Here is a 24,091-nt window from a genome sequence, read left to right as displayed (position 1 = left end):
CCGGCTGGGAAGCCTTGCTTAGAACACCCACTCCACAGCTCACAATGTTCCCATTTGTCCACCCATGATAACAGTTGCTACACACAACACTGAAGCTCCCAGCGGCTCCAGGAGGGCAGGAACCCGGGGAGGTCAGGGGCCATGGCACCCCTGCTCCTGCTGAGTGCTCAAAATGTTATCTGCCAGAGCAGACAAGCCCCTCCCACTGGGGGGTGACACGTGAACAGCGTGAAAGCATGAATGGAAGCCCCAGCTGACCATGCTGGTGTGCCCATGGCAAGGATGTTTCTCCCAGGGGCTTCTCTCCCCTGAACCAAGCTGGGGTTGGAGTGAGTGTCCTAGCGTTACCAATACATAATCCCCTAATTAAAGAAGCTCTTAGAGACTTCCCAGCAATCGGCTTACAGCACAGCAAGCTCAGTGAGGTCACTTCCACCGCTCTGCCACTTCCAGCCCACAGATGGGCTCCCAGCAATTTATTTTTGTTATGGTGACAGTTCTCCACCCCCCGCCCCGAAAGTGGAGAAAGAGAAATCAGCATGAATTCCATCTGTTTTACTACGAAGCACAGTGAGCACGCAGACTCTAGGGAAGTTACCTGTTGCCCAGACACTCAGTTTACCCAGCTGTCAAGTGGAGTATCCGTTTTGTGAGAGTGGGAGGATTGGAAGAAACGACCCCAGTACAGCATTTAGTCTTCTGCAAGTACTCAGTAGCACTCCCTTTTGGCTGCTAACAAAAGAGGCCAGGACGAGCACCATGGCTCCTGCGATTGTCCCATCTGTAACCCAAAGGCAGAGAGGGAGGGAACCAAGGAACCATTCGGCAACTAATTACTGAGTACACGCTCATCCTTGGCCCAGCACCAGACACAGAGATAAGGGAGCCATGGCCCCTATTCTTATGGGGCTCCCATGTGTAAGAGTTTTTTTTTTTTTTAAGATTTACTTATTTATTTGAAAGTCAGATTTACATGCAGAGAGAAGGAGAGGCAGAGAGAGAGGTCTTCCATCTGCTTGTTCACCCTCCAATTGGCCGCAACTGTCAGAGCTGCACCGATCCGAAGCCAGGAGCCAGGAGCTTCTTCCAGGTCTCCCACGCGGGTACAGGGGCCCAAGCACTTGGGCCATCTTCCACTGCTTTCCCAGGCCACAGCAAAGAGCTGTATCGGAAATAGAGCAGCCGGGACTCGAACTGGCACCCATATGGGATGCCGGCACTGCAGGCAGCGGCTTTACTGGCTATGCCACAGTGCCAACCCCTAAAAGTTTTAACAGAGATGGGTGCCAAGCATTGCAGGAGCACCAGGTGCATGCCAAACACAGTGATGGATACTGCACACAAGAGCACAAGGGATAGTCACAATAATGCCATGTCCCCCCTTTTTACGATTTTTATTTGTTTGAAAGAGTTATGGAGAGAAGGACACACACACACACACACACACACACACATCTTCCATCCATTAGGAGTGAGCTGGACTGGAAGTGATGCAGCTGGGACATGAACCGGCACCCATACAGGATGCTGGCGTCACAGGTGGCGGCTCTACCCTCATGCCCCCGTTTCACAGGCAAAAGAACTCTGGTAGAAAAGCCCTCCATGATTTACCCAAGGTCACAAAGGTAGCAAATAGCAGAGAAGGGTTGTGGCGCCCTTCCTGCACAAAATCCCATGATTCTCTGTGACCATGAGACAGGCCCTTTGGGGATTACACCGAGCCCAAGATAGAGACCTGCATCCCTCCCGTTCCTGCCATTGCTCTGCATTCTCTTTCTCTTGCCTCTCTTATCTCCCTGCACTTCCATCAATTTCACTGCATTATCTGGCAGTCATAGAGGCAGCTGTTTCCCCTCTCTCAGCCAATGCCATCCCCACTGACACAGCAGCCTACAGGCAGCCCATCGTCGCAGGCCTGGCGCCCGAGCGATAGCTCCAGTTGCTAATGTCTTTTCTCCAAGGACCCCAGAGCTCAAAAAAAGCCTCCGCCTGTCATCCAGCATCAGAGAGCTTTGCACCTCCTGATGAGCAGGCTGAGGACCCAGGTCCTCTCCACCACCTTGTCTCAGCACTGTCTTCTTCACAACCCCCTTCCCCTTCCTTCCACCACGGCTTCCCAGGCAGGAATCCTTAGCAACCTCACATGCGCCCAGCCCTGCTGTCTAGAGAGCATGTGGTCCTCACACCAGGCCCAGCAGGGCTGCTGGCCAGTTCAGCACCCTGAGTCCAACACCTGGGAGGCTGCGCTGCACCGTGGTTAACAGTCAGAGCTCTGGGGCCACACTATCTGGGTTCAGATTTCAACTCTTCCATGAACTACTTCCATGCCCGCGGATCTACCTACCTCTCTATGTCTCAGTGTCCTGTCTGCTTTACTAGGAGGAGGATGACAATTACGATGACAACGAAGATGATGACATCTCGCCTATAGAGTATCAGGCAGATACAAGTGTTTAGGGGCCAGCATTGTGTTACAGCTAATTAAGCCACCATTTTCAGTGCCAGCATCCTATATTGGAGCACCGGTTTGAGTCCTGGCTGCTCTGTTTCTAATCTAGTTCCCTGGGAAAGTGCCTTGGGAGGATGGCCCAAGTCTTTGGGCTCCTGACACCCACTGGGGAGACCTGGGATGGAGCTCCAGGCTCTGGCTTCAGCCTGGTCCACCACTGGCTATTGGGACCATTTGAAGAGTGAGCTAGCAGAAGTTCTGTGTGTGTGTGTGTGTGTCCTTCTCTCTATTACTCTGCTTTTCAATAAAATAAAATTTAAAAACACTTTTAAAAATGCAAGTGTTAAAGCAGTATTTGTCTCTCAATAAACATTAGCTATATTTTCTATATATCCTATATGGAAATTATGGACATGATCTCAAATTAATCTCTATTACCTTCTATGGAGACATTCCAGTGGATAAGAGGGAAGGATATATGCTCTGACTCACTGTGAAATAGAACAAGACTTTTTAACACTGTCATGGAAAAGAAGGAAGAGGGCCGGCACTGTGGCGCAGTGGGTTAATGCCTTGGCCTGAAGTGCCGGCATCCCATATGGGCACTGGTTCTAGTCCCGGCTGCTCTACTTCCGATCCAGCTCTCTGCTATGGCCTGGGAAAGCAGTAGAAGATGGCCCAAGTCGTTGGGCCCCTGCACCCACGTGGGAGACCTGGAAGAAGCTCCTGGCTCTTGGCTTCCAATCAGCGAAGCTCTGGCTGTTGCAGCCAATTGGGGAGTGAACCATCTAATGGAAGACCTCTCTCTTCTCTCTGTGTAACTTTTCCTTTCAAATAAATAAATAAATATTTAAAAAAGAAAAAGAAGGAATAATGGAAGGCAGTGGGTTAAGCCGATGCCTGCGATACCAGCCTCCCATATGAACGCCTGTTCCATGTCCCAGCTGTTCCACTAACAGGCCAGAAGCCCTGGAGCTAGTGTGCCTGAAAAGGCAGTGGAAGATGGCCCAAGTGCCTCTGTCACCCACATGGGAGACCAGGATGGAGTTTTTGGCTTTGGCCTTGCCCAGGCCTGATCTTCGTGCCACTTGAGGAGTGAACCAGCAGATGGAAGATATCTCTCTCTCTCTCTCTCTCTCTCTCTCTTTCTCTCTGTCTTTCCCTTTTTCTTGGTAACTCTGCCTTCCAAATACTCTTTTAGGACACTTGAATTTGCAACACGCTCTCATTTGCTGCACAGGGCACAACACACGCAGCCAGCAGCTGGCCTCTGGGGAGCCCCATTCCACCGAGGGGCGGTGAAGCCGCCTGCTGTGGCTCACACCGCTGGCGAAAGGGGAGCTTTGTGATCAGGAGAAGGGTTCTCTGCCTGATATCCAGAGTGCAGCTCCCTGTGTTGCCTCTTGGTCAAAACCAACACATAAGAAACAAACAGCAAACCAAAGCCCAGCTCAACACAGAGTACTCCTAAGCAGGTGCAGGCTGTGCGAAGCACAAAGCACCACCCAGTTCAGGCTTCTTCCTTCTCCGTCTCTTCCATGGCTGCACCTGGGTGTCCCAAGTTTCCAAGAATATGCACGGGGGATTGGCCAGAGCTGGGAAGCCACAGTGAAGAGAAATTAGCACCACGCTAGGAGAATAACGTTTTCCTTCTGAAGAGGGCAGTATGCAGCCGAGGCCAAGTGCTCTCTGACAGGTTCCTCCCAGCTCCTCCGAAGCCCGCATTCCCCAGGGCTTATTTCTGAACAACTGACACATCTTCAGACATGGAATTGAATTCCTGGGGTTTGAGCGCAGTCACACTGCCTCTGATCTGAGGGTGCACAGTGCCAGCTAATAGTAAGGTGGCTGTGCTGCGGGGCTGGGCTGTGTGGCTGCAAGAATCCCCAGCGCTTTCTTTTTCTGCTCTCTCACAAGTGTCTGCCCTCCCAAATCCGCCTCTAAGAAATTAAACAATAGCACAGGATCCCAGATGGTCTCGGATGTTTACAGAAGAAACTGTTTCTTTTTCTACTAAGACTTTTTGTGACAAGGTTTCTGCCGCCTAAGGCAAAACACTTTCTTGAAAACAGCCTTTGCTCAGAGATAAAATGTTAAGGGATCTTAGCTCCCGGGATGCATTTATTAAACCAATCACAGTCATTATAATTAGAATAGAAACTAGGTGAAAGCTAAGTATGAAATACATTTGCAGAAAATCTGAACCTCATACAATTAAGCCCTGTTTGGTGGCATTTTGAGGTATGCCATTAATACATTTTGGGAATGGAGATTAATTTTTTTCTACATATCTTAGGCTAGTTGCAGTAAAGTTTTCAAAGGCAGTTAAGAAGGAAGAATCTGGAAACATACTACAAAGTGCTAAACTTAGACCTGTAAACCGAATGTCCAATGTAGCCTGATTCTGGCTATTTAAAAAAATATTCCTCATACACTCCATCAAATATATTCACTGGGCATTCATTTAAGCTGTTTCAGTGACAATGAAGAAGAGAATTGATGCTGCCTAGAAAAAATATAGCTTTAATTCCTAACCTCCTGTTTTTGAAATACATGAAGTCAACAGTGTTGAAAAATCTTTCCACCGTTCCACGTTGTCCAGAGAAGAAAGTTCATCCTAGGGTTTCTTCACTCAGGTGTCACCTCCTCAATAAACCCCTTTAAACCCAAGCTCCCTCCGCCCTTACGACGCTGGTTCTCCAACTTTGCCTATTTACACCATCTTTCTCCCCAGCCAGACTGTGACCTCCCTCAGGTCAGAGTTCTTGTCCTTTATTATTTTTTTTTTAGATTTTAGATTTTATTTATTTATTTGAGAGGTAAAATTACAGACAGTGAGAGATGTCAGAATTACAGACAGAGAGAAATGTCTTCCGTCCGCTTGTTCACTCCCCAAATTGCCGCTATGGCTGGAGCTGCACCGATCCGAAGCCAGGAGCCAGGAGCTTCTTCCAGGTCTCCCACGTGGGTGCAGGACGTGGGCCATCTTCTACTGCTTTCCCAGGCCACAGCAGAGAGCTGGATGGGAAGAGGAGTAGCCGGGACTAGAACCCGGTGAGCACATGGGATGCCCACGCCGCAGGCGGAGGATTAACATACTGCGCCATGGCGCCGGCCCCTCTTGTCGCTTTAACCCAAATCTCCTGCATCCAATCCACCACTCGGGAGAGAACAGGTGCTTGGAAAATGGTGAGAGAGGCGTGATCAAATCAGTAAATGAATGACTGGCCCCTCCACCCAGGTCCAGCTCAAACCTACTGCTCCAGGTGAGACCCCATCTCTCTGCCACCCCGAAGGGAAGCCATCTGGCTCCGCAGTGACAATTCCAGGGCAGTTTTAGGGGAAACCGGGTGAAAGGTACATGGCTTGTCTGTGCATCAGTTCTTTTTTTTTTTTTTTTTTTTTTTTTTTTTTTTTTTTTTTTGACAGGCAGAGTGGACAGTGAGAGAGAGAGACAGAGAGAGAAAGGTCTTCCTTTGCCGTTGGTTCACCCTCCAATGGCCGCCGCTGCAGCCGGCGCACCGCGCTGATCCGATGGCAGGAGCCAGGAGCCAGGTGCTTTTCCTGGTCTCCCATGGGGTGCAGGGCCCAAGCACCTGGGCCATCCTCCACTGCACTCCCTGGCCATAGCAGAGAGCTGGCCTGGAAGAGAGCAACCGGGACAGAATCCGGCGCCCCAACCGGGACTAGAACCCGGTGTGCCAGCGCCGCAAGGTGGAGGATTAGCCTATTGAGCCACGGCGCCGGCTTGTGCATCAGTTCTTACAACTGCACGTGGTTCTGCAATTATTTCAGAAATTACTGTGCATATGGAGCTGGGGGGAAGTATTCTAGACCTTTCCATCTCAAGTCAAAACGATAAAATACTCCAGTCTTTCATCGCTGCCCTCTTGCATAGGAGAATGGCTTGGGAGAGGCAGTTTAGACCGGCAGGGATTGTGGTCTGTTTGTGTGCCTGCTACAGAGCTCCTTCAAAAGCCACTTTGAGGTATATGCAAGAGCTTAGCTTAGATTGTATTTGGGGAAGGAGGGCAGCGATGAAAGACTGGAGTATTTTATCGTTTTGACTTGAGATGGAAAGGTCTAGAATACTTCCCCCCAGCTCCATATGCACAGTAATTTCTGAAATAATTGCAGAACCACGTGCAGTTGTAAGAACTGATGCACAGACAAGCCATGTACCCTTCACCCGGTTTCCCCAGTGATGACAGATCACAGCCAGGAGGCAGACATCCAACACAATGTCACAATGCTCCTGTCTCGTTCAGACTTCAGGAATTTTTTTTTTTGCACTCGTGTGTGTGTGTGTGTGTGTGTGTGTGATGCGCACACTTTATACTTCTGAAAACAGCTCCCAACCCGCCCTGGCGCGGTCCTGGAGACTGGGCAGGGGTGCGGTGTGATTTTTCCGCGCACCAGCAGGTGCCCAGCAGTGCCCACACACACGCTGGAACTTGCATGGCAGAGCGTGCGCAGGAGGGCTCGCAGTGTTCTAAGGCAGAACACCGAGCCCCGAGCGTCCAGTGTCTGAGAAACAAAAAGTTGGCAATTTCCCCTCCACAGTTGTGAATTAGCTGGCCGGCTAATTACTCCAACCCGATCCTGGTGCACAGGCTGCGGTCGCCGCAGAAGCACAATTTTTAAGGGCCCTCTTCCCCAGGACCCCGGAGCCGCAGAAGAGCGGAGCTCCAAGGGTCCGCGATGCTCCCCCGCCCCTACCCCCACTTTCACCCCCTGGCTTCCCGGGGCTGGCCCGTTTCACCCCGTCTCCAGGCAACCGTCAGGCTCGCCAGGCGGGACGTCATTTCCTGAAGAGCCCGCGGGGGGGAGGGGGCGGGTAGGGGGAGGGGCGAGGGGGCGGGGCCAAGGCTGGGCTGGCGACGGCGACGGCGTCGGAACTCGCTGGAAGACTCGGCCCCGGGCTGCTCAACAGTTCGGAAAGTCCGGGCTCCGCGGTCGCGCGGCTCCGTCTGCGCCCCGGCGGCGCAGGGGCGCGGGGGCCCCCGGGCTGCTGCATCCCGGGGCGGCCTCGGACATGCCCCGCACCCCCTGCCGGACGCCCGCACGGCTCCGCTGGCGGCGACTCGGGAGGCTCGGGGACTAGCGCGACCCCTGCGCCAACTTCAGACTTTGGGGTCCCCCAGCCCGAGGGGAACGAGCAGCGCGGCTGGGGGAGCCCCGGGCGTGGTGTGACGGGGCGGTCGGCTTTACTGTGCCCGCCCTCCGGCCACCCGTGGGCTCCTTGCCCTCCGGGATGTAGCTGCGTCCCGGTGCCCCCCGGACTCCAGCCGCAGTGTCCGCGAGCTCCGGGCTGCGCCGCCAACTCTGCCCCCCGGGAGCCCGGCGCCGTCTCCGCGTCCTCTGGATCCCGGCCGACGTCCCCGCGTCCCCCGGACTCCAGCGTCCCCGCGACCCCAGGACTCCAGCAGCGCTGCTCGCCCGCCCCTAGGATCCAGCCGCTGTCGCTGCGCCCCCCACGCCCATCCTCCAGCCGCCGTCTCCGCGTCTCCCGAAGCCCAGGCTCCAGCCTTGATCTCCGCGTCGCCGGCGTCCAGCTGTCGCTCCGGAGCCCGCGAGTGCAGCGCCCCCGGGCGCGCGCCCCGAGTCCGGCCGGGCCCGGCGGGGAGATGAACGCGCAGCTGGACGGCCTGTCGGTGAGCTCGTCCTCCACCGGCTCGCTGGGCTCGGCGGCCGGGGCTGCCGGGGCGGGCGGCGGCGGCGGCGGCGGCGGGGGCGCGGGGCTGCGGCTGCTGTCTGCCAACGTGCGCCAGCTGCACCAGGCGCTGACGGCGCTGCTGAGCGAGGCGGAGCGGGAGCAGTTCACGCACTGCCTGAACGCGTACCACGCGCGCCGCAACGTCTTCGACCTGGTGCGCACCCTGCGCGTGCTGCTGGACAGCCCGGTCAAGCGGCGCCTGCTGCCCATGCTGCGCCTGGTCATCCCGCGCTCCGACCAGCTGCTGTTCGACCAGTACACGGCCGAGGGCCTCTACCTGCCCGCCACCACCCCCTACCGGCAGCCCGCCTGGGGCGGCCCCGACGGCGCGGGGCCCGGGGAGGTGCGCCTGGTGAGCCTGCGGCGCGCCAAGGCGCACGAGGGCTTGGGCTTCAGCATCCGCGGCGGCTCGGAACACGGCGTGGGCATCTACGTGTCGCTGGTGGAGCCGGGCTCGCTGGCCGAGAAGGAAGGGCTGCGGGTCGGGGACCAGATTCTACGCGTCAACGACAAATCCCTGTCCCGCGTCACCCACGCGGAGGCAGTCAAGGTAGGGCTGCGCTTTGGCGAAGGAGTGGAGGGCGGAGTAGGGGCAGAGTGGTGGGGGCTTCGTGCTGTGTGTCTCCAAGCAAATCGCTAGACCTTTCTGGGCTCCATTGAGACTAGAATAGCTTCTTAGTTTATGGAGCAGATAGGTGCCCGGCCCTGGGGAAGTGCGGATGGTAATGTGCAAAATATGCACGGGCCTTGCCTTTGCGGGGCTTACAGGCTGCCGCAGGAGGTGGCTCTTAGTAAACACTCAGGCAAGCGTGTGATTACAACAGTCGAAAGGACTGTGGATTCCTGAGAGCGTTAGGAGCTGGGCTCTGCCTGGCATACTGTCAGTCATCAGTAGGTGGCCTCACCTGCTCTGCCCTGCTGTTGTGATTCTCCTCATCCTGTAGGTTTTGCCCCTAAGAGAAAGTTTTGTTAGTCCCCTAAGTGGCCTGCAGCGTCTGTTGGGGTGACGGCAGAGTTCCGGCACTAGAGCCTGCAGGTGTCGTGAACAAGTCACTTGGCCTCTCAGAAGCCCTGCTTCTCTCTACTTGGGCAGTTGCTCCAGCCGAGGGGGTCCCTAACGGTCCTGGAAGTCAAAGAGAAATCCCCCTGCCCAGAGAGAGAGAGAGAGAGAGAGAGAGGAGAGTTTGCGCCTCTCGCGGCTGTTAACTGAGAAAAGTGATCCTGTGGCCGTGAGCTGCCAGGGATTCAGCGGTGCTGTGGAAGGGAGTGTGTGTGTTCTCTCATCTCCTGGCCTGGGGCTATGGAGAGCCAGGTGCAGTGCACATGGTGGGTGGTGTTTGGTTCGGGGTGGATTCAAGGATCCCTTGCAGGCATTGAGCACCCCAGATGCTCCCCCATTTGTGTACAAGAAATGAGGTGTTTGGGAGGAACAGAGCGACGCACGCTTTGCTGCAGAGAAATGCTTCCCTGGGTGGGGGGGGCTGCCCGTGACCATCCCTCCACCCCGAGGCCTCCCGGTCCTCCCCAGCACTGGTGTTTAGAACCCTGGCCTGTGGCCTCCTGAGACACAGAGACCTGCGGCCTCTCCCTGTGTGCTGTCCCCTGACCTGTGGCCAGGTGGGTCTTGAGCCACCTCCCGACCCATGCACCTGGGACGCCACCATCTGCTTCTTGACTTTGTCTTCCCTGCCGGTGGACCCCTGGTGGGGGTTGGGGAGGCCTGGGGCTTTTGGAAACTTCTTCGCAGCTTCTGGACAAAGGCCAGTTGATGGATACTGTTCCGGGGTGCGGTGGGCAAAGCTCTCGGTGGGTTTCTGTGCTACAGCTCTGTCTGCCTCTGGCCACATCAATCTTTTCCTTTGATCTAGCCTTCCAGATATTTATAAAGAAGTCCATTAGCCTTGCCCTCAAAAGGTCTGGAGTTCCCAGATGATAAATTTCTGCTCTAAAGATACTCGATCCAAATGGTCATTTATAAATGTGGATTCAATTTTAGTGGCAATTTAAAAAAGACTTGGGGGAGAGGTGAGAGGCTCTGGAATTGCTGTCAGTTAACCCAGATATGAAAAACCCCGACTCTCCATTCCCTTTGCACCTCAGCCGTGGCCGTGCGCAGAGGGTCGGGCTGCTTGGCCGTGAACTTCAGCTGATTGGCACGTCGCCCCCCTCCCTGCTCCCGTTAGGGTGCTCACATGCGGGATCTCCTGGCTGACCTTTCCTGAACAGTACCCCAGGGCCGCGCTGTGACTCGGGGCAGCACCAGGCCTTTGCTTTCGTGCATTTACTCCTGTTGCTTCCAGAACAAAACCTGAACCCTGCATGGCCGGGATAGGGTCCTTGCCGGAGAGGCTGAGAGGAACGGAGCTGCTCTTGGAGCGTGGGAGCCGGTGGTGGCGCAGGAGCCTGTGTGCACCAGGCCACCAGCCTCCCTTCGTCCCTGCCATTGTGCCGCCTTCTGATGGCGGCTGCTAGGCGGAATGACCCCCCTGCCCCTGGGCCAGTGCCAGACACCTAGCCTGCCTGGGCTGGACCCCTTAGGGCCCTTCAGAAGCCGCAGGTGGAGTGAGTGCCGCTTTGTGTCACCTTAACTCCGGGTGGGAGAGAGGCACAGACTAGACTGCAGCAGGTGCAATTTAAACCGGAGGAGGCGGAGCTTAGTCTCTGAGGCCATGGCCTTGGCGGGGTTGCCTGATGGGCAGATAGCTTCAGGGACAGTTTAAAAGAGCACCTGGGAGAGAGCCCTTGACACATTCCCACAAAATGAGGAGCACTGAGTCACCTCACTGCTAGCCTGGCACCGGTGGTCCCTCGGTCCCCCGGAGGGTTTCTCCCGCTGTCGGTGGGCCCAGCTCTGCGTGGCGCCTGGTCAGGATTGGATGGTAAGATGCATTACTGCTAACCCCACTGCAGACTCACCTCCAACGCCGCTGGCTCTCCTGCTCACCCCTCTGTCTGTTCCAGGACATGACCTTGCGTCTAGTAAGGGGTGTCTTTGCAATCTGAAAACCTTCAGTTTTCTTCTGGGATGAAAAGAGAGGTGCGCGGTGAGGGGAGACCCTCGGAACTTCCCAGAGGGAGAGATTAATAGAGGGATTACTTTTCTTTTACTTAAAAAAGTGAAATAAATTTTAGGTTGGGAGTCGAGGAGGGTCGCAGCTTTTTAAAGGGAGGATTGAGCTGACAAATTTTTTCCCGCTTCTCCTTCTGACAGATCTCATGGTCCTTGTTTTCCCAGAGTGTTTTGTCCTCTAGGAGGCCAGGCTGCCAACCCTCTTGGGGAAAAAACCATTTGCCAAATCAGCCCTGACAGGTCCAGGTAGGGTGAGCCTTTTGCTAGTTGCAATTATGTTGAAATGTTTGATTTTTGGAGAAATGTATCTTGAGTGAACAGGAGCCAAACTAATAACAGTAAAAGGTAGATCTTTCCAAGGTTTTCAGCCAAAGATGCTTGCTCCATCGGGCAAGGAGTCCACAGCCCCGGGCTGTGGTAGGCTCTGCTGCGCTCGCTTGCTGTGTGACCTTGAGCAGGCTGCTCGGCCTCTCTGGCCCCAAGCTCAGTCTGTGATGTGCTCTACACGTGCTGCACAGAGGCGTGGGGAATACCTCCTCTCATGTTTGCCTGTTCTGGAACTGCCTTTGGCGAAGGCAGAGTAAAGCAAGTTGGCTAAGGATCGGGAGGCAGGAATCTGGGCAGCCTGTCTGCCATGCTCCCAAGTTAGGAAATCAATGGGTTCCACACTGTTCTGGGAGACCTTGACCTCTGTCTCTCAACCCAGGAACTCATTGCTATTGCCAAGTACATGAGAAACTCACAATAGGATTCTGTCGCCTCAGGCACCACCCTGGGAGTGCTCAGAATCAAATTCACGTCCCCACTTGTTTCCTGAGTCCCCCGGTGATGTGGAGAGCAGAACACGGGGTTTCTGAGTGCTGCTGTATGCATGGGTGTGTTTCATCTCAATAGAAAGAAAACTGCTTCACTGTATCCTCAGTGTCCCCGTGGGTAAGTCTAAGGAGTGTCACAGCATTTGGAATGTTCTGGAAGTTAAAAACTCTGGCTGGCTCTTTGAATCAATTCAAGAGTTATCACATGCTCCTCCCTGTGTATAGTAACCCAGGCAGAACCTGTTAGTAGCGACACACGTTTGTCAATTTCCCCTTACGCTTGGTTAGCCGACACTGTTACACATCACTGCCAGTCCCAGCTTGCTATCTGCAGCGTGGCTTCGCCTGCTCGGCTCCCTCCAGTATTCCCATCTGGAAACCTTGGGTGTTTCCTCTGGCCTTGCTTGTATCCTTGGGCCCTGCGAGCCCTGCCAGCCGTGACACGTGGAAAGTCCATGATTCATAAACCCTGTCTGGAGTGGCGTTGCGGCTGCTGCGTGTCTGGAGTGCGAAACAGTGCATGCAGAGGGTCCATGTCTTTAATTTAGTCTCATGTGTTTATTTGGCTCAAACTAATCCTCCAGGTTTTAGAAAATTATGATGCCTACCTAGGACAAAATCCTAGCTGAGCTGGCTGTTTACTGTTTGGATCAAGGGAGCGTTTTGTAGGGTGCAAGACAGTACCGTTATTTATTTTGAAGGATCCACAGATTTTGAGAAGATTCTCACCTCCTGATTTGCGGCTGGGCACAAAAGAGAGAGACTCGCCCCAGTGCCAGCTTCTTGTTCCCTGCCATTCTTCCGTGCTGACAAGCCCACTGGTGCTTGGTCATGTGATGAAGCTGCAAAGAGAAAGGTGGGCCCTTGGCCCTTGACCGGGACACTGTGTGTGCGGGCACTTGCCTCCTCTGCCCGCCTTCAGCCACAGGCACGGCAGGCCAGCTATGTGCACCTGTCAAGTGCACACAGCCGCTTGCCTGCGTGCCTGTGAGCTCTGCTCACTGCTCATGGAGCCCTCCTCACCGCCCTAATCCTCCTTACGTCCTGCAGAGGGTTTTGCATGGAGGGAGGTGTCGGTCAGGGATTAGGCCCCAGCTGGCTGCCCCTAGCAAGGCTCTTGAATGCCCTCCTGCCACAGCCTTTGGTCTCCACAGCTGGGGAACCACAGACTTGTCCCCAGCCAAGACCAGAGAATCTGATTAGAAGAAATGACATTAAATGGTGCAGGTAGCTGGAGGCTGAAATCTGAGTCTCTCAAAGCAGATTCTTTTTCTGGTTTTAAACCCCCAAGCAAGAACCTGATAGGAATTCGGAGCTCACACAGTCTTCTGATTGTGCCCCAGGGTTGGGGCTGGTGCTGAAGGGTTCTGTGCTGCTGGGTTTCCCTTGTACTGTAGCAGCCTGGCTCGAGGAAGGGGTGCAGGGAGCAGGAATCCAGCTCTCTCCTCATTCCTTTCCCGTGCATTCTGGTGCCAGCACTGAAAGTGGCACCCTGGGGCCGGAGCACTTGGAGTTTTTTTTTTTTTTTTTTTTTTTTTTTTTTTTTTTTTTTGACAGGCAGAGTGGACAGTGAGAGAGAGACAGAGAGAAAGGTCTTCCTTTGCCGTTGGTTCACCCTCCAGTGGCCGCCGTGGCCGGCGCACCACACCGATGGCAGGAGCCAGGTGCTTCTCCTGGTCTCCCATGGGGTGCAGGGCCCAAGTACTTGGGCCATCCTCCACTGCACTCCCTGGCCACAGCAGAGAGCTGGCCTGGAAGAGGGGCAACCGGGACAGAATCCGGCATCCCGACCGGGACTAGAACCCGGTGTGCCGGCGCCGCAAGGCGGAGGATTAGTCTAGTGAGCCGCGGCGCCGGCCGCTTTTTTTTTTTTAACAGACTTTTTATTTTCTTAGAGGGGTTTTAGGTTCACGGTGAAATTGAGGGGAAGGGGCAGAGTCGCCTCATATCTGCTGCCCCCACACCTGCAGAGCCCCCTGACATAAGCACCCCCCACCAGGAGGTACAGGTGCTGAGCTGATGAACTCACACTGACACGGTCCCTAGTGTCCATGGCTCTGTTTAACTTTGCTCTGCCGGAGGGACACTGGGGAGCAAAGAGGAGTACCTGCCGTGCACGGCGACCCACCTGTCCCATTTAATCTTCCCCAGAGCAGGCAGGGAGGCCCGGGGCAGATGAAATTACAGAGTCCGAGGTCACCTTTGGGATTAGGAACCAAGTGGCTTCTCTGCCCGGAGCCTGTCTTTGGGAAGCTGGCGTCAGCCCCCTGCTGGAAGAAAGGAGGATATGCTGGCATAGGGGCCCTTTACCAACCGCCCAGAGACTGACTTCCTGTTACTCAATGGGGACTCGAAATCTGCTCGGCCAAGTCCAGTGTGTCTGTCTCCGCCAACTCCGTCGTCAGAGGGATCATTCAGCCCACCACGCGCCAGTGGCTGCCACTTGCAAGACAGAGATGTACAGGGGACACGGCCCCTGTCCTCATGATGTCATAGGGGACGGAAGGGCATGGACCTGTCCACGGCCAAGGTCACCAAGTGTTTCCACTACTGCGATTGTCCTCTCCAAAGCAGCACCCGTCCCTCCCAGCCCCCCAGCGCTGTACCCTGCTGTAATTCCCTTCAGTGCACCTGTCGCTACTAGGAGGACATTGTTCACTGTCTGCCTCCCCCGTGACAGGTGAGCTCCCCAGGGACCAAGGTTGACTCCCTCGCTTGTTCGCAGCTCCCCAGCTCCTGGCACACAGTAGGAACTTGAATCAGTGAGTGAGGCTTTACTGAATGAACGGAACGATGTTGGTCCTAATCTATCACCAGTGAGTTCAGGCGTCCCTGGTCCCTGAATAGGAGATTGAAGAAAGCTCCCATGTGGCAGCATAGTAGGTGTGGCACGGAAAATTGGGGAAAACCGCAGGCTCTGGCATGTGCTTTGTCACATGTGTTGGGGTGGGCAGTGCACATGATATCTTAGAACCTCAGTCTTTACAGCTGTGAAATGGGCATAGCTACTTCCCTCCAGGGATGGTTGTGGGGACGAATGATGTACTGGGCATGAGAACATTGGAAACCCTCCCTGAGTGTTTCTGTGAAATGCCTTTAAGAAACGTGGTCTGTGCCTGGGTGGGCAGCAGCTCCCCTCTGCCCACCCCCCCCGCAGCCCACATCCATCCTGCGAGGCCTCTGTGGCTGCTTCTTTAGCCCCTCTGCTCTTAATTGAAAAACCCCATTCCCAGATGCAGCTTCTTTGAGCAGCTCACCTCTGTGATTCCAGAGTAGAATTATTTTTGCATTCTGAAGCAATCAATGAACCAGTTTGGAGTGAAAGACATCTTCTGGTATTTTATTTAAAAAAAAAAAAAAAAAAAAGCAAAAAACCCCTCCACTTTGGGTAGCAGGAAGCACTCATTCCCGGCAGAGGCCACGCCCCCAGCAGTCGCTGGTGTGTGGAAGCTGCTATGTTCCAGCGTCTAGCATGCATGCGTAGCTTTGTTTTTTCCTCTGCCAGTCCCAGCACCTCGCCTCCTTCCTCCTTTGAGGATTTGTGTTCTTTGGCTAGATTGGCTGGGGCTTTGCTTCAGCCGGCAGCTGGTCTCAGAATTATTTTTCCTCTCTACCTGAGTTTCATAAAATCAGCATCCCTTCAGCACGGAATGCAAAGCCAATACATCAGCCCTCTGCAAACAAGCCCTGTGATGTCTTCTCCCCCGGTTTCAAAGGCTGCAGGCGACAGGAGGAACATGGTTAAGTGACATCAAAGAGGCTGATTCCATATACACAGGTGTTAGGGGCTTACAGGGGGTGATTCACCAGCCAGAGCTTGCTTGAGAGTTAGCCAGCCCTGCAGGCAAGTCTTCACTGCACTAAGGCTTGGGAACCCCTCCCTTCCCTGAGGACCCCTCCTCAGCGCCCCCATCTGGAGCCACAGAAAGGGTTGACCTGTCCCAGCCTTCGCTCTGGTGGAGCCAGACTCCAGACGTGCAAGCTCATCTGATAACACTGGAAAAACACAAGGAAGAGAGCCCTGGACCCAAGAGGTCAGAGCTGGAGTGGGGTTCATCTGACAGTGTTCCTGGGCTGTGACCTGGGCAGGTAGGTCCTTTTAGAGACCCCTCCCCCCGCCCCACATAAAGAGAGAGAGAGAGACAGGCAAGTCTTTTTGCCTCTCTTAGAGACCCCCCCACATAAAGAGAGAGAGAGAGAGAGAGCGCGACAGGCAAGTCTTTTTGCCCCTCTATGACTTAGAGACCTCCATACACACACACACACACACACACACACATACACACACACACACAGGTAGGTCCTTTTGCCTGACTTAGAGGCCTCCCTACACACACACGCACACACACACGCACAGCTCAAGCTGGCTCCCAGCCCTCACAGACATCACAAGTTCAGAAAACATGGCCCTGGAGGTCCCGCCGCAGGCATTGTAATGAAGAGAGTTATCGACGGCATTCACTTGGCTTTGAATGTCTTCCATTGTGCCTGCTTGGTTTTAGTGCTCTTGGAAGAACCCGTCGGGCCGCAGGGGCCGCGTGTGCGCGTGGTCCATTGTCGCTGTGTGAATTGCCGAGTCATTTCCTCCATGTGATCAATATCCCCGCCTAAACGGGATATTTCTTTCAGGATGTGATTGCGCCTCTCTCTGGCTTTGGGCCTCTGCGTTTTCACTTTACAGCGGTCTGTTGTCAACCCCAGGGGTCGAATGGATTTGTGTGTCCCTACCCTCCCGTCCGATTTTCTGTGACGTTGTCGTAACAAATGTGGGGAGGCCGCGCAGCCAGCGGCCCAGCGTGTGACGGCTGCCGCCTCACCTTGTTCCACAGCATCTTTCCCTGATGGGCTCCCCGGGGGCTCTCACGAGGCGGGAGAGGAGGTGGCAGTTTCCAGAGCCCATTAAAGCAATTAATGCAGGCGAACGTGGTGATTGGAGAACTTGGGCTTCTGCGCTTGAAAACAAACCCAAACCTGTAATTTATTTGAACTGCGTCTGAAATAATGTGCCAGGCCACATCGAGAGTTTTTCCAGCGAGGACAAGGAAAGAAAAGTGGTCCGCCTTTCAGACGTGGACCTGCCACATAGTGGGAGACCTCCCACCAAAGGTGGGCGGAGGGTCTTCCTCCCGCCTTCCCACTCCTCCCCGCCCCCGAGCAGGGGCTGCCTGCTGTTGGTGCCTCTGGGCCCAGCGTACTTGTGTCCTTGGCTTCATTGCCTTGCTTCTGCTCCCCTTCTCTCTCGAGCCCTCTTCTCATTCCAAGAGCCCTTCCCAAACTGAGATTCTAAGACCCGCACGCAGCCATCTCCCCCTGTTCCTTCCCCTCTCTCCAAACCTCTGTGTCTCCCCGGTTTCCTAGCCTTTGCATCTCTGAGCAGGATCCGCGCCTGATATCAGTGGATTTATTTGTTGTCTCTATTTTTAGCTCGTATCCAGCCTTAGGAATCATCTTTATTTGCTCCGGAAGTCCTGGCTCCTCTCCCGCCCTGGGATGGCACCTTCCCTTGCCCTTAAGCCATGGCCATCTCCCAAGGCATTGACCTTGGCCGGTTTCTGCCCCACAGGGTCCTGTTGAGGACTGCACCAGCCCCAGGGGGGTTGCTCTGAGCTCCCTGCAGAGGTCTCAGTCCACACACCCCCTCCTTGGTTGTGGCTGCTTCCTCCACACACAGCTCAGTCCGTCTGTCTCCTCTCTTGCTCACCTGCCCTGCAGCCCGTTCTCCATCCTGGGGATAGGATGGCTTTTTGATGTTTCTGTCTGCTCCAGCCATGCTCTGCCTGGATCCCTGCTCCTGAGCTGGGGGGCTGCAGGCCAGGGGCTGAGCCCTTTCCCCTGGCCTTCAGGCTGCCTGGGACCTGGTCCTGTTTATCTGCGCACAAGCCTCTTCTCCAGCTGCTCCCCAAGCGGAGACCAAGCCAGCAAGCACGCTCCTCTGAGACAAGGCATGGATTCGCTCCACCTGTTGACACCCATGGGTGCTGTTAGGCCTGGCCTCTGTCACCTTCCCCAGCAGACCTGGCCACCCACCCTGTCACTGTGCCCGTGGGTGGGATCCTTCCCTTCCTCTCCTCGGTCCCCTCACTGTCACTGCCTGCTTTGCTTCTGTCATAACACAGATAATATATTTCCCGCTGTTTTCTTCCCTCTGTTGCTCAGTGTATGATAATAACCTTTGTATTGAGCGAGGGCTCGCAATGAGCCAGACACTGTTTTCAGACCCTGTCTGTACAAACCCATTTCAGCCTCACAATAGCCCTTGCAGGGAGTTTGCCACTTGCTAATTGTCACAAAGATAGAAAGTGGTGGGGCCAGTGCTGGTGGGGCAGCGTGTTCAGCCACTAACTGACGCCGACATCCCGTATGGGCACAGGTCTGAGTCCTGGCTGCTCTATTTCTGATCGAGTTCCCTGCTAGTGTGCATGGGAAGGCAGCAGATGATGGGCCAAGTGCTTAGGCCCCTGCACTCACGTGGGAGACCTGGATGCACTTCCAGGCTCCTGGCTTCAGCCTGGCCCAGCCCCAGCTGTTGTGGCCAATGGGGAGTGAACCAGCAGATGGACAATATCAGTCTCTTTGTAACTCTGCCTTGCATATAACTGAATCTTAAAAAGAAGGGAGAGAGGGAAGGTGAGGGGGAGGGGGAGAGTGGCAGAACCAAGCTATGTGTTGGCCCCAGTTTTGCTGACTTGAGGGATTGTGCCTTTACTGCCATCATGGAGAGAGGTGAGATCCACGGTGGCTCTGGAGCCACGTTTCTGGGTTCGAATCCCGACTGGAGCCCTGAACAAGCTTCTAAACCTCTCTGATTCTCAGAGTCCTCCTCAGTCAAATCACAATGTGAGCCAGTCTCTTCACTTCCGGGCAGGTTTCCTCATCACCATGACAAGGATACTGACGCACTGCCGCGGACCTCGTACCGAAGCACCGGGCGCACCTGCGGGTCTGAGCATTCGGTGCTTACCTGCTGGTTCACACCGCTGCCTTGGTGGAGCTGTTTTCCTGTACGATGGCACCCCTCCTGGCACTGGAGAAGGCACAAAATACATCCCCAAGGTGCTGCGAGTGTTAATGAAATGCACCACGTTGACACTCTCTGTGCCCTCTGGAGCTCTGCCCGGCCTCCGGGTGCAGCCCCGTGGAGGGGAGAGGAAACAGAATCGGAAGAGGAGGTGGATTAGAACCCAGGGCTTCCTGCCTTTTCAAGTGCACAGTCATGACCAGGACCCTCGGCTGCTTTAGCGGGGAAGCAGGGAGTGCAGCCCGTGTGGTGGCAGCCGGAGTGGAGGTTCTGCAGATGCTTAAGTGTCCTCCCCCGTCTGTCCTTTAAGGAAATGGAGCCAATTGATGAAGAGGCCCAGGTGGCAGCCGCCCTGCCCTCTCCCAGACAAGTCCACGCGCTTTATTGACCAGGCGTCAGGGACAGAGGCGGCGCTGGGCACTTTAACCCTTTTCTTCTTCCTCTTGCCATGCCTGATCTTTATCAGGTTTTTATGCTGTTCCGTGTCTGTGTCGGTTCCCTGCTCGGGGGCTGTGATCTGTGCTTAAGCCCCATTGGACTAAACCAGTGCCCGTGAAACCATCACATTGAAGGGTGGGGTCTCTGATTCCTCTGCGCTACCACGGAACTGGGTCAGAACACCCAGGGGTGAGAACAGGGTCACAGACTAGACAGCCTGAAGGACTGCGGTTTTTTTTTTTTCTTTTAAAGATTTATTTTATTTATTTGAAAGTCAGAGTTACACAGAGAGAGGAGAGGCAGAGAGAGAGAGGTCTTCCATCCGATGGTACTCCCCAGATGGCCGCAATGGCCGGAGCTGTGCCGATCTGAAGGCAGGAGCCAGGAGCTTCTTCCCAGTCTCCCATGTGGGTGCAGGGGCCCAAGAACTTAGGCCATCTTCTACTGCTTTCCCAGGCCATAGCAGAGAGCTGGACAGGAAGTGGAGCAGCTGGGTCTCAAACCGGCGCCCATATGGGATGCCAGCGCTTCAGGCCAGGGTGTTAGCCCACTGCGCCACAGTGCCGGCCCCAGGACTGCTGGTTTTGGTTCATAGGAAATGGGTAGAGAAGAATCCGTGGAGACTCATCTTAAAAGCCAGTGCTTGTGCGTCTGTGTAGGTGTGTTTATTTCTGCCTGTATCTGAATGACCTCAGATCTGTGAACTCAATTTAAACATTGTGGAAAGCCCCCAAAACAGAAGAAAATCACAAAAATCATTGATATTCATACCTACCTACCTACCTACCCATGAAGTAATTGCTGTTAATAGTTTGATTCCTATCTCCCCCAAAAGACGTTTCTGTGGGAATTCGCTATAAACCTGCCCTTCCAGAACACGGGGGTCTGACCTGCCCCCTCTGCCCAGCCGTGTGTCCCAGCTGTTTCCCCACTTTGACATGTTTTTAGAGCTTGGATTTTTAATGACTGCATGGTGTAGCAGAGCACGGAGGTACCTGATTTATCTAACTAATTGCTTGTTGGACAGTTTGTTTTGTTAAATATTATCCATAATGCTGCTTCAAAGATCCTTGGGCATTAATCTTTAAGCACATCTCAAATGATTCCTCGGGCTGTCTGGCTCGCAGTGGTGTGGGCTTTGCAAAAGGCATAATTTTCAGACATTTAAAAAAAATTCATTTATTTATTTGAAAGGCAGAGTTACAGAGGGGCAGTGGCAGAGAGGGAGAAAGGTCTTCCATCCACTGGTTCACTCCCTAAATGGCTGCATCTCCAGAGCTGAGCTGATCCAAAGCCACAAGCTTCTTTGGGGTCTCCCATGTGGGTGCAGGGGCTCAAGGACTTGGGCCATCTTCTGTTTTCCCAGGCTTTATCAGGGAGCTGGATTGGAAGTGGAGCAGCAGGGACTCAAACCGGCACCCACATGGGATGCTGGCACTGCAGGTGGCAGCTTTACCCACTGCACCACAGTGCCAGCCCCCAGACTTTTGATAACTGTTACTGTTGCCAAACAGCTCTTAGGAAGGACGTTAAAAAAATCTTATTTTTTTTTTGAGAGACAGAAATGGACAGAGTTCTTTCTTCTCCAAATGCCCACAGCGGCCAGGGCTGAGCCAGGGCTGGAGCGGGGAGCCAGGACTTTGATCCAAGTCTCCTACATGTATTGGCAAGAATCCACTTACTTGGACCATCACCACCACCCCAGGTCTACAACAGCAGGAACCTAGAGTCAGGAGCCGGAGCCAGGAATCAAATCCAAGCACTGTGATATGGGACGTGGTGTCTTAACTGGCATCTTAACTGCTAGGCTGAACACCTGGCCCTAGAATTCGGAATTTTTTGTACTTCCTACCAACATTAGCAGTGGGAGGTTACATTTCTTTTCTGTTTTTTTTTTTTTTCAATCTGATAGAAAAGTATCCTATTTTAATTTGCATAATTTAAGTAATAAAATTGAACTCTTTTACATGTTTTGTTTATATGTGTGCATATGTATTCACACACTTTTTTTGGTGCATAACTTCCTTGATATCCTGTGCCGATGTGATCACAAGTTTCGTGTTTTGATATCATCAAATTTATCAGTCTTTTTAAAAATGTGTACATTTTTATTTGAGAGACAGAGAAAGAGAGATCTTCCATCTGCTGGTTCACTCTCTGAATACCTGGGGCAGACCGAAACCAGGAGCCAGAATCTCTCTCCAGGTCTCCCACACGGGTGGCAGGGAGCTCATTAGCAGGAAACAGGAGCTAGAAGCAGAGCTGGGACTTGAATTTAGGGACTCTGATAGGTGATAAGGGCGTCCCAAAGGGCGGCTGAACCCACTGCACTACAATGCCTACCCCTCCATGCTGGTATCTGCTGAGCAGACTTTTAGGAGATGGTTGATTCATCCACCTGGACTCCAGCTCCTTCCATCCGAGGTTGAATTAAATGGGGAGCTCATCAGCTTTTCAACTGAGAAGGGCCAGAGGGTGTTGAGTGTGGGCTGTAGGATGCCTGGGAGGGGAATAAACTCCATAGCGTACCGAGAGAAAGAGATGAATGTAAACAGATATTCCTGACGGATCTGAGTGCGTGTGACATTGATCCGAAACTATAAAACGCTCCATTGCTAACTCACTCTGGCTCATGTGGAGCGATTATATTTATAACTGCTAGAATCTTGTTTGTTCTTCCTTTACCCAAAAAAAAAAAAAAAAAAGCATAAAGAGACAAAATTTAAAAGAACATTCGTAAAGCAATTTACTTAAGTTACAAGGGACTAAAAGCCAGGCTTAGTGGATAATTGAAGAATTGCATTAAAAAGGAATCGATACATTTCTGGAATCTGCTCTGTCCTCTGCTGAGTTGTTTGGCTGAGAAGTGCGCCCCCTGATGGCCACTGTTCTGCAGGCTTCTGGGAGGGTCATCCCCGAAGGTTAAGGTTCTTTGCCCTTCTTTGCTTGCTGATGCTTTTGTTTCTCCCGCAGCCATGGCTCACTGAGACGTTTAGGAGCAGTCACAGCAGAGAGCCGGGACCTTCAAATGTCAGGTCCCTGTTCCAGCCCCTGCGCGGCCCGTGTCTCCGGCACAGGAGCGGGGGTCATGTTCTGCTCCATCCCAGCCTTGGAGAAGTTCACACTCATAAAGAGAAGAGGGTGCTGGGAGCAAACCGTGGATTTGTGTAAACCGCTTTTGTGAGGCTCAAAGGAAAGGCACATTTAAATAGCATTAAAGAAAACCGGGAAGAGGAGAACTCTGCATCGCTGTCCTCCCACCTGGTCATCGGCCCTTTCTCTGCCACCTCCTCTGGCCTTGCCGCCGGGGACCCCCGTTTCCTGATTGTTGAGCCTCCTGCTTGCTGGCGCTTTCATGTGGGGCAGATGCGGTCGTGTTGTTTTGTGATCTTGAAGTTGAGCTGTTTCAGGGAGGGGCCTTGGAGGGGCGCACACAGCTGCCCTGCAGCAGCGCAAGCAGACGAGGGAGTGGGGAACAGACGGGCCGCGGGGAGGCCTGGTGCTGCCTCGGGGCCCGGCTCCCTGATGAGCACACAGATGTTGGGGAAGCTGTGGTTCTTTGAGAAATAGTGAATTCTTACCACGCCGCGACTGGCCGTGTCATTATTCCAAGAGAATATAGATGAGAGAGCAGTTTGTGGATTTTGATTGAAGGGAGATTTACAAATGCCATGCGTTCTCAGACCAGACGTGGCAGCTGCAAAGCATTTGTGGGGAAGGGGGGAGCGAATTCGGAGGAGAAAGCAGAGTAACTGCCCAGGCATCTGGGACGAGCGGCTCAGCTCCCAGCTGCACGGAGAGGCCAGGATTGAGCATTCACTCATCCACTCCGCAGCGGGATTCGAGCCTCTATAGTGTCACGTCGCACTCTCTGTAAACCCCACATAGCTCATGTACGTACTTGTTAGTGTGCTTATAATTAATACACTTACTGATGTCAAAAATCAGATGACCTGAACAGCACATTCTGAAAACGAGAGATGAGTGTGTGTGTGTGTTGCCTTTTATAGGGACTGTATTTCATCATGTTAAAAATATTTAGTTATTTATTTAAAAAGCAAGATGAAGAGTGCGAGAGAGAGAGAGAGAGAGCAGCTGGGACTTGAACCAGCTCTCTGATGTGGGCATACCCAGGTGTGGCTAAACCCACTGCACCATGACACTGGCCCCAGCATTTCATCCTTAAATTGAATTCGGAGCTTCCTAGCAACCAAGGCAAAAACGGAAAATGTATTTTTTTGACTTTTCTAGAGAGGTGGCTGATTCCAAGAGGGAGGCATCCTTGCATTTGGGGACTCACTCACCCCCGACGGTGTTTTCTGCTTATTGATATATTTGTGACCCAGTGAAGAGTGTCCTGGCTTCCTGACCCATTGAGAGAGGCGTAGATCAGGTGATCATTGTATAAGAATGTTGAGAGGTGTCCTTTCGGAGGTGGGGAGCAGCACGTGTGAAGGCTTGCCGTGGAACAGAGCTGAGAGCACTTGATATGTACGGAAAGCTCAGGTGGCAGGGGCTGGCTGTGCGGGCCTCAGGTGCACTGCTCGGGGTTTGCGTTTTCCAGCAGAAGCAGTGCGGAGAGCCT

The 24,091-nt window shown here is 53.7% G+C and overlaps 1 protein-coding gene across 6 annotated transcripts in view; it reads left to right on the top strand.

Moving 5' to 3' along the window:
- The first annotated feature begins 7,309 nt into the window (after window positions 1-7,309).
- Window positions 7,310-24,091, top strand: part of WHRN (whirlin) — a 91,941-nt gene continuing 75,159 nt past the window's right edge. For 3 of the 6 annotated variants that reach the window (XM_051842688.2, XM_017350106.3, XM_017350104.3), the window contains exon 1: window positions 7,311-8,715. In XM_051842688.2, the coding sequence (XP_051698648.2) occupies window positions 8,077-8,715 (639 nt within the window). In that variant the 5' untranslated portion in view covers window positions 7,311-8,076. Of the gene's footprint in view, window positions 8,716-24,091 lie in introns of all 6 variants that reach the window. The other 3 variants (XM_017350105.3, XM_008273395.4, XM_017350103.3) reach the window with 2 other exon arrangements.

Source organism: Oryctolagus cuniculus, chromosome 1 (assembly GCF_964237555.1).
Source record: "Oryctolagus cuniculus chromosome 1, mOryCun1.1, whole genome shotgun sequence".
NCBI classification, from domain to species: domain Eukaryota; kingdom Metazoa; phylum Chordata; class Mammalia; order Lagomorpha; family Leporidae; genus Oryctolagus; species Oryctolagus cuniculus.
This window is presented reverse-complemented; position numbering and strand designations above follow the sequence as displayed.